Source organism: Mytilus galloprovincialis, chromosome 4 (genome assembly GCF_965363235.1).
Source record: "Mytilus galloprovincialis chromosome 4, xbMytGall1.hap1.1, whole genome shotgun sequence".
NCBI lineage: Eukaryota > Metazoa > Mollusca > Bivalvia > Mytilida > Mytilidae > Mytilus > Mytilus galloprovincialis.
The window spans coordinates 82,267,249-82,281,916 of record NC_134841.1 but is presented as its reverse complement, the minus strand read 5'-3'; the positions used below and the strand labels follow the sequence as shown (position 1 = coordinate 82,281,916).

Sequence of the window (14,668 nt, the reverse complement as noted above, 5' to 3'; positions counted from 1 at the left end):
CAGATTGCAGATAAGATCCATATTTAATTTTCGTTACAGATTTGTAAAAAAGCAGATTGTAAGCGTCTTATATAAATCGCAGAATAATGCTTTAAATCCTCCGACATTGACATTAAATGTATTTTATTTATTCTTTTTTATAATCAACACATGGAGAAGCAAAACAAATCGGAAAATCATCAGTCGAGGAAAAAAAGACCCAAAAAAGATAAGAAATAATAGAATTATATCAAATCCAAAACTAGGACAACACAAACCGTATCAAAGACTATTTAGAACTTTGTGTCTACAGAAGGGTCAGTTCATGATATTATGTTAAAATGCACAAATGTTAATGTTATATCTGTACTAAAAGACGTGTCACGGTACTTTTCTATCCCAAATTCATGTATTTGGTTTTGATGTTATATTGGTTATTCTCATCGGATTTTGTCTAATGCTTAGTCCGTTGCTGTGTGTGTTATATTTTAATGTTGTGTCGTTGTTCCCCTCTAATATTCAATGCGTTTCCCTCAGTTTGAGTTTGTTACCCCGATTTTGTTTTTTGTCCATAGATTTATGAGTTTTGAACAGCGGTATACTACTGTTGCCTTTATTTATAGAGGATAGACAACTGCCCCGTGTCTTACTTTAGTACATTGACACGTTTAAAGAGGTATCAAACTGAAAATGGCGATTTGAACTCTTTTTTAGAGACAACTTGAATTTATAAAATTTGATTGAAGTTTCAACGCCACTTTCAGCACTATTTTTTATTCCATGGCGGTAAGTTTTTAGTGGTTCAGGAAACCACAGAGTACCATCGACCTTAACCAGGAAAACTGGCAATCGTTTTTCAATTATTGGAGTCGAACGCACCAGATACGTACGGGGTTCCAATTCACAACCGAAGTATTGTCTGGCTAGATGTACAGTAACTGAAATACTTAAGACTACTCCATCACATAGGTTCCCAATACAATTTTGCTGTTAATGGCTCGACTATTTATTTAAATTCACTTGAGGCCGGAGTTGTGATGATGTCTTCGAGAGCATGTAGTTATTATTAAAATGAGTTTTCAGTTTAATGGAATTTCAGGCGATTGTCATACAAGTAAAAGGTTTACTTAAAAATAAAACCAGGTTTAATCCATCATTTTCTATTTAAGAAAATGTGTTTAACAAGTCAGTAATATGACAGTTGATGTCCATTTGTTTTATGTATTTGAGCTTCTTTTTTTTGCTATTTGATAAGAGATTTTTGTTGTGAATTTTCTCGGAGTTCAGTATTTTTGGCATTTTACTTTTCATTCAGTTAATATCAAACTTCTTTTTTTAATAATAAATCTTGTTTCCATTTTTTTGTTAATTGTTTACCATATTTTGGAATATTCCTTTTACCTTATTTTTGAAATTCCTTGTAATATATTGGAAAAGTCAAACTTATAATCATATCTATGGAAGTTAATAGCTGGAATTATTTATGGATATTTTCTTCCTTGCTTACAGCAAAAAAAAAAAAAAAAAAAAAAAATCACTCACAATCTGTCCTAACTTAATTTTCCAAAATTTCTCCTTGTGATAATATGAACCAGGTTGATTTCACGATCAAAGGATAAGGTCACCTCAAGGCAATTGAACACTGTTTGTGTTGACATGAATTATCATTGATATTGTTACATTTATAAATTAACTGTTTACAAAATTTGATTTTTTTGAAATACTAAGGCTTTTCTACCCAAGGCATAGATTACCTTAGCTGTATTTGGCAAAATTTTTAGGAATTTTGGTCCTCAATGCTCTTTAACTTCGTATTTTATTTGGCCTTTTTTACTTTTTTGGATTCGAGCGTCACTGATGAGTCTTTTGTAGACGAAACGCGCGTCCAAAGTCAAACGTAGTATTACTGATTGTTTGCATCTCTCACTGAAAAGAATTTACCATCTAGCTTTCAGGTCCTCATGTTGCACTCTGACTGAGTAGGTCTGATTCAAATTGTATTGGGTACATAAACTAAGAATAAATGTTAGGGTGACAAAATATTACAGAATCATTTTTCGATAAAGATTTGAAAAATACGTATATTCTGAAGATTATTCCAATTATTTTTTAGGTTGTAAAACATCCCTAGCTCTTGTCTTTAACATGGTGGATGCTGTAATATATTTGACATTTGTTTTGTTTTTAGAAGTTTTCTTTTGGCAACTGTACACACAGAGTAAAAACGACGAATGACTAAAATCGACACTACAAAAGTTTTACAGTCACCATCACACATTGGTTTACCGAAAAGATGTGTCTGTATCTCAGCTCACAAGCGACATGTTGTTATTGTCAGTGTCATTGCTATAAGGTTGTTATCAATTCATTGATAAGTATCAGTTTTTAATTTTGTCATTTGATTAGGGACTTTCCGTCATGAATTTTCCTCGGAGTTCAGTATTTTTGTTATTTTACATTTTAGTTACCACTACTGTTATTGTCATTTGATCTGTAAATTTACTGATCATGCCTTTGTCCCGATTCTGACATGCCATTTTTACAGAGAGTGGATTTGCAAGCATGGTAGTAGACGCTTATTATGTGGATGCTCCTGGTATCGTTCCTTTAGTTTGTATACCTTGACATATATTTTTATATATGTGTTTATGAGCTTTGAACTTCGATAAACGACTTTTGTATCAAATTTACACCTTCTAACTCATAACTCAGCTGTTCGTGTCTTTTAACAATTTAACTTACAACTGAATTCTACACCAATTTGTCGTTATTATATGTATAAAAGTATCTTTCGTATCTATAAGAAGATCTCTTGCCTCATATGTGAAATATTATTATTTTTGGTAACCGGACGCGCCAAACAAAAGTCGTTATGTTTGCAACTTCTAAAAGCAAAATTCTTTTAAGGATGCGAGTTTAAACTAAATGACTCTGAGTTTTACTAATGTGCGTGTCTGTTTACGGTTACAGGTCTCCATGTGGAATGCTATCTATGGAGCTGACATGTTGAAAACTAATTCAGTGAGGAATTATCTAGTACAAAACAAGATATTTTTATCTATCATATATTTCTAACCATCAAATATTTGCAAAACCGGTTCTAAAGCAACTAATCAAACGAACACCAAATGATGCCCAATAAATAAGCGTAAACAATAGATCGTAAGAGTAACTTGACATACTTTATATGTTTTTGGCAAAACAAAATTCTCAAGTATCGTTTAAAGTGATAAGATAAGTGGGAATTTGTCTATACAAACTTATTGAATTCATCATATGTGTTAAAATTCACTAAACATATAGTTTTAGTGCTTTCATCAATTTATCTAGCATGTTTGTGATAAGACATCAGACAGAGAGAAAACAAATCCACAAATTCAATTGATAAGATTAGATTATAATAGGGGTAAGTAATGCTTTAGGTAATAACATGTTTAATAACAAGTTTGGGTTTATGCTGTCATTACGTATTTCATAAGATCAAAGGGTTAGTATTACCCCATCACTTACTGTTATAAGTAGTGATCAAAAGATCGGCATGATGATAGCAACCGTTAGTTTGGACCACCTCCACTTGTGCGTGGTATTTAACAACAGTCTATCATCTGTGAATGCTGACAGCAGTGATATTTATTTACTGATTTGATAAAATACAGACGGAAAAAAATTGATTAAAAAAGAACAACATAATGACTAATGTTTTAATTTTTGTATATTAATTCTTTCCTTGAATTGATGTAAAAATGGTAAGTTTAAGCAATTTGTATGACGCCTTCTCCGTGTAACCGCATCCATTTCTGTGTTGTTCAAATCGGTAACATTTTTTTATATCACTTGTTATGAAAAAAAAACATGTTTCTAATTAAACTTATCTATGATGATTCTAATTCTTCTTGGTCCAAGTTTCACGGTAAGAATATGGGCATGCTCCATGGCTCATTAATTTGGTGATATCTTAGGGTTTGTGTTGCTTAGTTTTTTCTATGTTTTGTTTTGATTACTGTTTGTGATTTTGTCATATTTCTATTTTACCTTGACATTGTCAGTTGTTATGGAATATGTTCAAATATCCCTTTGGTATATCTCTTCTTCTTTTTAGCTTCTATTAATTTATAGCTAGGTTCATGTGCGTCTGAAATCTATATAATGTATAGCTTTAGTTTCATTTTCTTTTAGTTTATTCTATTTGACGACTAGGTGTTAAGAAGGGGTGTTCCTAATTTTGAGAGCTTATTGGTTGCAAAATACATAGTGATTTTTTCCAAACGTTCTATCAGGTCAAAATTAACTTGAAAAGAACTACTCTTCAGTCATTCAAAGTAAATATGACACTTAATAATTGTCTGGTGAGTAATTGCTGAGAATGTTTACTTTTACGTCAGAGAATTTCTTTAAACCAATGTCAAAGAAGCACAAATGTTCTAGAGATGTAAATTAAAATGTGTCTACGTTATTTGATGTTAACAAACTGCAAAATATGTCCACCACTCTGTCTGTATATTACATTATTTAATAAAAAAAACAGAAGTAATGCGAAACTGCCTGGTCAATCGTTGCTTTTGAACTTAAATATACTGTATACATCTGCTGTAACATTTTTGATATACATATACAATGTATGTTTAATACCTGGTGGCGATCGTGAATTTATATCAGATTAATGAGTTATTTATGTGTCCCACATCTATTATTTCTCAAATTAATTCTTATTTTTATTTCGTCCGAGGAGAAAGTAGCGGAAATGGTATTTCATTGCAAATATATCCGTCCCCTTAAATTAATGTTCATTTTATATGTAAAGCAATACTGAGGTGAACTGTGTTTATGATTATTGTATGAACTCAGAAATAAGGCATTGCGGCAAAATTACGATTGAGACAACTTTCATACAGTGTACATGGCAGTACACAACTTATGTACATGGTGTTTATCTTAGTTGCTTGCACTCACAAAAATTTTATTGTATTTAACATACTGATATAAAACACACTAAATATAAGACATTGTAGCGATTCTCTACAGAAGAAAAAGATAAAGTGTTGATATCACTTCCTCATTTTATAAGTAAAACATACATGTATATTAGATAGAACAATTGTAAAAAAGTAAATATATTTGTATAATAAAAAAATGTGGAATGCATTCATTATCTATCAATGCATGTATTATGATAAATCTGTTATAGAAAGTTTCTCTTTTAACGAGAGCTGAGCATTTAATATAATTGTTATCACATATAAGGTTTTCAAATCGAAAACTTGCATATTTAAAAAAGGAAAAATTAAAAACATATACTGAAAGACATTCTGAAAGACATAATATCAGCTTTGGAATACAACTGAATTGTACTTAAGTAGGATAAGCACAGTAACTTCTGTTGTATAAAAATTCAGAAACTGGAATTCGAGTATCGTAAAGTGTTGGTGCCTGTGCTATAACACCAAAAAATCCAATCAAAGAAGCTACAGTGAAAATTATCAAAAACATTCGGTCAATCACCATGGCAACATATTTCCAGTCTTCTCTAATCTGAAAAAGAAATGTTTATGTAAGAATTTCAATTGATGACATGAGGGAAGACGTTCAATCGAACAACTACAAACCAAAGAGATAGATATAAACAACATAATGTCTTCGAAAGGACTTAAACAGTGCTCAATCTCATGCCGTACAGTCAGATATGAGATACCCCGTGAAAACAAAATGGGAAACTGCTCATTACAGAAAATCAAGGGCCTCATAATATGATATGTGCTACCTCAGGAAACGCAGACATTTGCACGTTCTCACAAGAGTTTATGCAAAAGAAAGTTTTATCTCCGAGATAAGGATTAATGTATATGATGGTCACATTAGTTCCAAGATCACAGTTATTTCGTAGTGCATTTCTTTAAGAAAATAAATAACAAATTTAAAAAATCCCACCTGCGCATTCTAAATAATATCTTTACAGTGTGTTGTATTAAGTTTGGGACAAATTGTAGCAAAACTATAATAAACTTCATCAATTTCTAACTCAAAATACTGTCTTCAACAACAGACATTTGTCTCCATAATATGTCAAGGTATAAAACATCCGTTCTCTATAACTGAACGTATATTAATAACACAGAAACAACACAATATTTGCAATTAAAACACTAATCTCCAAAACACAAATCTCCAAAAGACGAAAACAAAACATTATGGTATGACAAACAAAAGCTACTAAAGATGTTTTTACATGCCTTTCATTTATATCCAATCAGTCAGTTTCATCATGAACTTTGACCTAGTCTTGCTTTACTTTACGTTCTGCGTGACGTGCATGTGTTATTTATGCTTATTTTAGCAAAACATTTTTTTTGTCCATTTTATTGTCGGTTTGTTCTCCTTCTTTGATTGTTTCCTTAGTGTCTTTCCCCTCCTCTTTTTAAAAATAAATTAATCTGCTTTTTTAAAACCAAAGAACTATATACGATGTTTGGTTAGAAAAAGACTGATTCACATTAAAACAAAAGATGGCATGATTAGTCTTATGAACCTTTGTTCCTCTTGTAGCCTGATCCTTTTTGTTAATAATTGATAGAAAATATCGTAGTATGCACTATTCGTTTGTCGGAATGGGCATCTGTTGCAGCAAATAGTGGTACCCTTTGTGTTATAATTGATATATGCACTGAAGGATTTCGATTATAAAAAGATTTGAGTTACATGCAATTCTACTTCAGTTAAATCAATTTTATATGTCTATTTATGTAAGAAATAAATGAAAACATATTAGAATACTTACAGATAGTTCTTCATCTTGTCTTTTCATATGATCCACGATTCGATCCAGGTTACGAAGGCCAATTATTTTATAGTAGTCTAAATCCTGCGGTGGTAACGATGCATCTGTTTCTACTCCAGATTCAGCGCTGCCCTCACACGATTTCTCTTCTTCTAGAACAAGAAGTCTTGTTCTTATATTGTCTATTTCAGTGTTTTGATTTGCATAATTTGTATTATGTTCAGTTGTCATATTTGATTCTAGCTTTGGACGTTCCATAAACATTAACTTTGGTAAAAGATCTAGAAATATGTATTTCACCGATGTGGACATTTTGTGTGTTGAGGGTGAATGGAAATGTATTCTAATCGTTATAATGGTAGCTAAAATGGATAAAGTGACTGCAGTCATTGTAAACAAAAGATATTTTCCTAGTAGTGGAATCACCAAAGAAGTCGGTGGAATTATTTCTGCCAATAAAAGGAAGAAAACGGTCAGTGACAGCAGAATTGAGATAGAAAGGGTTATTTTTTCACCACTGTCTGATGGCAGATAAAACACAATTACTGTCAAAAAAGATATTGCAACACAAGGCATGATCAGATTAACTGTATGGAATAATGTTTTCCTCTTCATTGTTATCTCAAATGTCACGTCAATATATGGTTCTGGACAGCACGGATATGTTTTGAAATTTTTTATCGCTGTCCCAGACAAAACATCCCACTCTACATTAGAATAGAAGTCAGCAAAATTTATACCATTGGTTAATAATACGCCTGCTATATCCTGGTTTTCAGAACATATGTGAACAAGGTCTATTTCATTCCCATCGTACGTCCATGAACCGAACTTCATCTTACATGACTGTATATCAAACGGGAAATATTCTACGTCTATGATGCATGCACTTTTATATATTACTGGAGGTTCCCATATTATCAGTCCGGTATGATGTATTGTTGCCTTCGTCATCAGAGTAACAACGAAATTTCCATCTGCACTGAAATATCGATATCGAGGCATGATTTATATATCTTATTTTATTTTATTTTTAAATAACGACTTTTATTCTCATTTTATCAATTAATGCTACGACAGAACTAAATTTAAAAAAAGAATGTAATTATTAACATTTTATTTTAAAGTTTTTAAATATCAATTGTCAATATTTTTTGTATATATCTTTGGAAATATCAATATTAATCATTATAAAAAATAAGGCACTTAAAATAAAAGTGAGATTCAAGTTTGCAAGAACAAATACTGATCATCAGTCGTTAAATATTTAGTGAGGACATACACACTAATTAAATACATTTTCATCTTTGCTAGTTAATGTTGAATCTAAAGTGAAAAAGCAACACAAACTTAAACTAGCACAAAAGACAAACATAAATTTAAAGAAGTACAATGCCAACAAAAAGTAAACTTTCTACAAGGTAATAATAATAACTATTTTAATACTCATTATAATATTTGTGTTATCCGAGTAATTTCTTTTTTAATATTAAGAATAAAAAGCTTTGAGATGTAGAAATTTTACATTTAATGGTTAGCTGAAAGGAAATTCACTATCATAATTTAAGAGGCCACATTTTGTTTTGCCTAAGAATTAAATAAGTCATTCATCTTTTGTAGAAAAAAATTACTGATTGACTGGGGTATAGTAATATGTTCACACATCCAGCAACATAATTAATGCTAACTACGAAGTCCCCATGGCCGTTGGGAATAGATTAATACAAACATACGTTCGGTCAGAATTGGACGTTAAATCGTTGGAGATGGAGTTATGCCTTTCTATTTGACCGTTACAAAGCATTTTCTAAATGTATTCAAGCAATCGGTAATATGCATATTTCGAGGCAAAATACTTTGCCCTACCAAACATGCTTGAACATTCCAGTGGCAGGTTAAGCTGTCACCCTTCACCTTCATCTAAATAGACCCATTTATAGATTGATTGTCAATATCTTACAAATCAACAACTAATTATAAAGAAAAAGTGAAAAACAACAAGTAATGCACAAATATTTCCTGCATAACATTTTCTAATATTCAAATAGTATATTATAAGTGTTAAATCAGATTATACAACTAACATACATATACTAAAAACCTTGAATTAACTCATGACATTTCACGATCACCATCATATATTCAAATCATCACCTTCAGTTTCTTTTAAAATATGCATTTTTGTTTATTTAAAACCTACTTTTCAAATATGCCTGTTTTTAATAATGCTCTATTTTAGCATAGTCCTTACATCCTATGACGGTTAAACAATGCATAGGTTTGTAAATTTAACCTTTATTCAACTGTGTTTGTATCAAGTGCGTTGTGAAATTAAACTTTTAAAGAACAAAAAAAAGTGAACAAGAAATGTTTGGCATCATAAGAATGACAGTGTCAACAAATGCAGAATTATTGTTTAGATTAAATTGTATAACTAATGATAAAGACTTTTGTTGTAGTAACGTTTAAACTGCCATTCCACTATGCCTTTTGCAATTCAACCAGTGATAACAAAGTTTAAATCAAGCAAACCACTAGTTATACGCTTAGTTCATTCCTGCAGAAGAAAAACACGCTGTTATTCTAATGTAATGTAATATCATTAAACCAGATGATTAAATTAACATAAATATAAATAGGAACCTATACTTCACCATCTCTCTGGGAATTTTAAGACCGTGATTACTAATTTAATCAGTCAAACTTGGTTCTTTTAAACGACGTGTTTTTATGTAATTTGTAGGAAAATATGCATGTATTAGATGATGAAATATTTGTGGATATTCCGTTTTTCATTCAACTGATAGAATCAAGCATTTCGTTTTTGAGATCTAATATGTACATACAACTCTTCATGCGACTCCAGTTTAGTATCATTTGGGAAAAAAGAGACATAAAGCACACTATTATTTTTTATAACTACTTTCATTACGACTACTGGATTGACACCATTTATTCTGAACTTTTCGTCTGCTATAGTATTACAGGCCAACACATCAGTACGCACTGCAGTGTTGACTAAATTAAAATTGAAACGGTCTTTCCGTTTTGAACTTTCATTAGAGTGCGGTTTTTTTTTTTTTTTTTTTTTTTTGCTAATTTTTTTGTGAAGTAAATGATTTCAAAATGTTTAAATCATATTCCAATCACTTACGTTTTTTACACTCTGATTTAATCGATTTAAACAACTTTTTAAAGTTTGAGTTACAGAGTTCCTCAATTTTGCAATTGATGTTTTATTCATCTGTTTTGATTCGAGTGCCACTGTTGAATATTACGTAGAAGAAAAATGAGTCTGGAAAACTAAACTATTAGACTGGTGTATCAGATGAGGTTTTAACATTTTTCTGTACAAGTTTATTAGTGCCTCGGGAATAGATTACCTTAGTTGCTTTTGGCAAAAGTTTTAGGAACTTTTGGTCCTCAATGCTCTTCAACTTCTTACTTTATTTTTCATTTTTAACTTTTTCGAGTGTCACTGATGAGTCTAATATTGGCGAAACGCGCGTCTTGAAAAATTTTAATCCTGGTATCTATGATGAGTTTATTGCTTACCTTTACTAAAATGTCTAGTATATAGTGTTCTGAAATTAAATACAGCTAGAATATTTACAAAATATTTATATTATTTTATATGACATAACCAGACGTTTATTTTCAAGACACTTGCTGTGTCAATTAATTGTACCGAAAGTAAAGTTTAATAACTTTAATTACAAATGGAAACTTATCAGCAAAATGTTCCGTGAGCTAGAACTAATGCATTCGCGTTAATTTCAATTGTTGTGTAATATTTGACACAGTTTAATAAATATTTAAAGTCATTCCATTTAAAGACATTAATTGTATAGTATTAGACAAAATATCCATTAACTGAATATCATATGTCTTGTAAATTTAAGAGGACTCTTGCAGATAGGAAAATTGGTTTATTTGACGAGCATGTAGATCTGCTGAAACCGCTAATTAGAATTCCAAATCAAAACTTGTTTAGAGTGCTCGTAGGTGAATATCCTGCACAGAGAAGAAGCCAAATAGAAAAGGTTAATTGGTGATAAAAAAAAAATGGAACAATACAGCAAATAAAAACATAAAGGAAAAGGAAACGATTAACTGCTTGACTTATAAAGCTTACACTACACAACAAATCTACCGTTTCAAAATATCAGAAAATTCATCGAAAGTGTGCACATATCTAATACCAAATAACTTTGTTAAACAGACGTTTGACCGCTTACACTACGCAATCAGGAACTATTTACTTTAAATATACAGGGGATGCCATCGATATTTTTTCAACGGATTCATAATGTTAAATGTTGTATTTTCCGTGTGACATAATGCAGAATGTCGTTTGTCTTTTTACTTTTGTCAATAGTGTTTTCTGTCTGTTTTCCGACTTCTGATTTTTGTTGATACTTTAAAATCATTTTACTTTTATAGCAGTTGTAAGACAAGATCCTGTTGTTCACAATATAGTTAATTTCACATTTTGTTTTCTACTTTCAATGGTTTTGTGCCGGAAAGAATTATTATTCTCACATGATACTTTTTTATTTGTTCATTTTCTACCGGTAAATTCATTGTGGATTTAACTTTACTTAGAATAGACAGTTATATGTTAAGTTTTAACTTTATTTTAACTTTTCCATTATTTGTTCTGTTGATAGGTTGTTGCGGATTTTGTTAATTCTTGTTTTTCTTTTTTACATGATTTTATTTGTTTGGCTGAGGTTTGTTTGGTTTATTTTGAATGTGCCTATGAAAAAAACCGGATAACATACCGCTCCAACTATTTGAACGTATGGGAAAAACTATGCTTTATTTGTTTTGTCATATTTGATGTCGGATCTTTAATAACATTTGGTTATCAACTACATTGTGTACTGGTATCTGGACAAAACTAGTTGAAATATGTCAAATGGTTTGTTATTATAATGCCTTGTCTCAGCTTTGTGTTCATCAAATGAGTAAAATTTCGGCTGAGATGCTGGATTTATATCATTATCTTATGAACAAAATTTTAACAAACCGCTGGACTTCTCGTTTGAATTGTTTTACATTGTCTTATCGGGGCCGTTTATAGCTGAATATGCGGTATGGGCTTTGCTCATTGTTGAAGGCCGTACGGTGACCTATAGTTGTTAATGTCTGTGTCATTTTGGTCTTTTGTGGATATTTGTCTCATTGGCAATCATACCACATCTTCTTTTTTTATATTAACCAAATTTCTTCTGAATTGGTGTTATCACAACACAAAGTAAACTGATGGTGTATATAGCTACTGCATCGCTGTCTCGTGTTTGAGCACGGGAGACGCGTAAGCACACACACACAATTGAAGTAGTTAAAAGCCATGTATCTTTGATGAGATTTTACACCCACTAGATCAATGACATTGCAGGTGGCTGTTTCGTGCCAAGGTTATCAACAGTCCAGTTGTCAGCACTATGTGTTGACATACAACTGTTCCTTAATTTCTGAATTCTTCGAAACACTTAGGTTGTTCTCCCCCAGGTAAAGGCAGCCTTAACTGTACTTGGCAAAACTTACGGATTTTTTTTAAATTTCAAATCTCTTCAAATTTGTGTTTGATTTAGCGTCACAACTGTTTTTCTCGAGCGTAGCTGATGTCTCCTTGATGTTTTTTTTTTAATCCAAAATTATACGTTATGTTCCAAAAGATACGAACAAGTAGTCCATTTTTTATCATTTTCGTTTTTTCTTTGTTTACAAGTTTTCGTGTTAGGTAATATACTTACGTGATGATGCTTGATTTTGTAGATAGGGCCACACAACTATTTTGATATCTTACCTTATGGTAAAAATCTTTGCCCATTGATTAAGACTATATGGGGAGTTGTAGATGAGTATATGATAACTTTCTCGTCGTTTCGATGTTTCATTGGTGTTTACCTCAATTAACTAACTCTTACTTCCCGCATGATTTCCTTCTGGATAAACAACTGCAGCAGAAAAAATGTTCATTTTTTAAACCGTACGTAATTGGTTGGTATGGTCGGATATTACTTTTTTTCAAATTAAACTTTTGGTAGTAATCACTTTGATCATATTTATTTAGAAATCTTCAGTTAAATATTAGTAGCAATTGGGAAGACTGACAAACTCTTTACAAAAGTTTATATGGTTTACTTGACTTAAGGATGTACTTAGGTGAGGTTAAGTAAAAATTAAGAAATTAAGAATTTCTAATTGATACTTTAAGCTGGTAGAGCATCAATTGAGGATAAAGATAAGCTAAAAATATCAATGGATTATGGACCTCCTTTTCGAGATATTTAAGATTTAAAATATGGCGGGAAAAGGCTGACTCGGACTTTTACCTTATATTTGCATTGGTATTATTTGGGTCTAAAAACAAGAGAAAGTAAATCAAGAATATTCTAAAATTTTGGTAAATGACTTTTCATGACCTATTAAGTCTTATATGAAAAAATAAATGGGTGTTTTGGGGCAAAATAGTTTACATTGTATTGTATGGATAAACACCAAGGAGTCCGAACATTTGACACAAATTCCAAAACCTCACCTAGGTACATCCTTATTTTAGAAGATTATTTTTCTAAACAAATGGTAAATCTTATGTTTACACTAATTCTAATACAAACTTGTACGTAAATAAATACAAATTGTAAAATTAATATTTAAATAAACTGTGTTTTACTTTTGCGCTTGTTATTTACATAGAGTATGAACAATTAACGGTTGACTACGTAAAGTGGTATTATACAAAAATACCGAAAGATGTCCTCCTCCAAATATGGTAAGCTTATGATAATAAACCAAAGTATAAAAGTATTTAAATACCTAATTACCTCATAGATTGGTTTCATGCTATTCACACTTATGTCTTTACAACACAAAACGCCTTTGTCTTCTATGTTTAATGTGCCTCATCAAAAAGACATTTCAAGAATTGTTTAATTAATGACAGGCACAAAATATAAAAAAAATAAACAATTTTATATTACTGATGATACAATTTGATACATGTTAAATTTGAAAGTTTATAAATTATCATATTTATCTGACATATAACTATGAGCAGAAAGACAAAAATGTTGAAAATGGTTTTAGGAAATAAATTTGCAGTTTCCAAGAAAACGGTCGACGAAAAGTGTCAGTAAATAAACTTGTAAAATGAATCCTTCAAATTAAAGAACTTTTAAAATATTTTTGTTTTACATATTATTAACATTTAGGCATGCATATGTACACATTGTGTTTCTTTACATGTGACATATTTTTCGAGTTTCCTCTAGACATCAAAATAAGAATCAAGAGTTTTACAAAATTTAAAATGTATCCTTTTAGTTCTTTATTGGACAGTAGAATGCTTCTGCTAAATAAAAATGGGCTGTGTTTGACAATACTATGCACATATATCGGGTACTAGCATCATTAAGTCATGCTGAAGTACTGAAATCTTCACAATTTTAGCATTTTAGTTATATTTTAGACGGTTTCCGTCTTAAATGAAAGTGGCCGCATTCGTGTTCATTCTTAATATTGTAATGTAAGTTGTATTTGATGATAATACATAACATATATAAAGGTTGAGGATAAACACGGATGCGGCCACTTTCATTTTTGACAAAAAACATCTGAAAAGTGACAATTTTTGGCATATTTGATATATTTTTCATATTTAAGCTAGAACCGGGGCGTTTTTAATGAGTAAATCAGTTAAAATCTTTTACATATTCTTATTAAATCAGCTAAAACAGACACTTAAGTGTTTAAAAAGTGTCTAAAATCTTTCGTCAGATGAACTTAAAATGTGAGGCCAAAATCGGCCCTTACCGGACCTACTCCGTACCAGTAATTCATTTTGTTATTCATATTGAATATGTGACCATTTACAAAATCAAGTATCATCACTTATGTGAAAGATGT

The 14,668-nt window shown here is 30.9% G+C and overlaps 1 protein-coding gene across 1 annotated transcript in view; it reads right to left on the bottom strand.

Moving 5' to 3' along the window:
* Positions 1–4,618: 4,618 nt before the first annotated feature.
* LOC143073137 (acetylcholine receptor subunit alpha-like 1) overlaps positions 4,619–14,668 on the bottom strand; it is a 46,977-nt gene continuing 36,927 nt past the window's right edge. Inside the window, exons 4-5 of the mRNA XM_076248470.1 lie at positions 6,752–7,733; positions 4,619–5,508 (exon numbers count right to left, since the gene is read on the bottom strand). Of these exons, the coding sequence (XP_076104585.1) occupies positions 5,329–5,508; positions 6,752–7,733 (1,162 nt within the window). The 3' untranslated portion in view covers positions 4,619–5,328. The remainder of the gene's footprint in view (positions 5,509–6,751; positions 7,734–14,668) is intronic.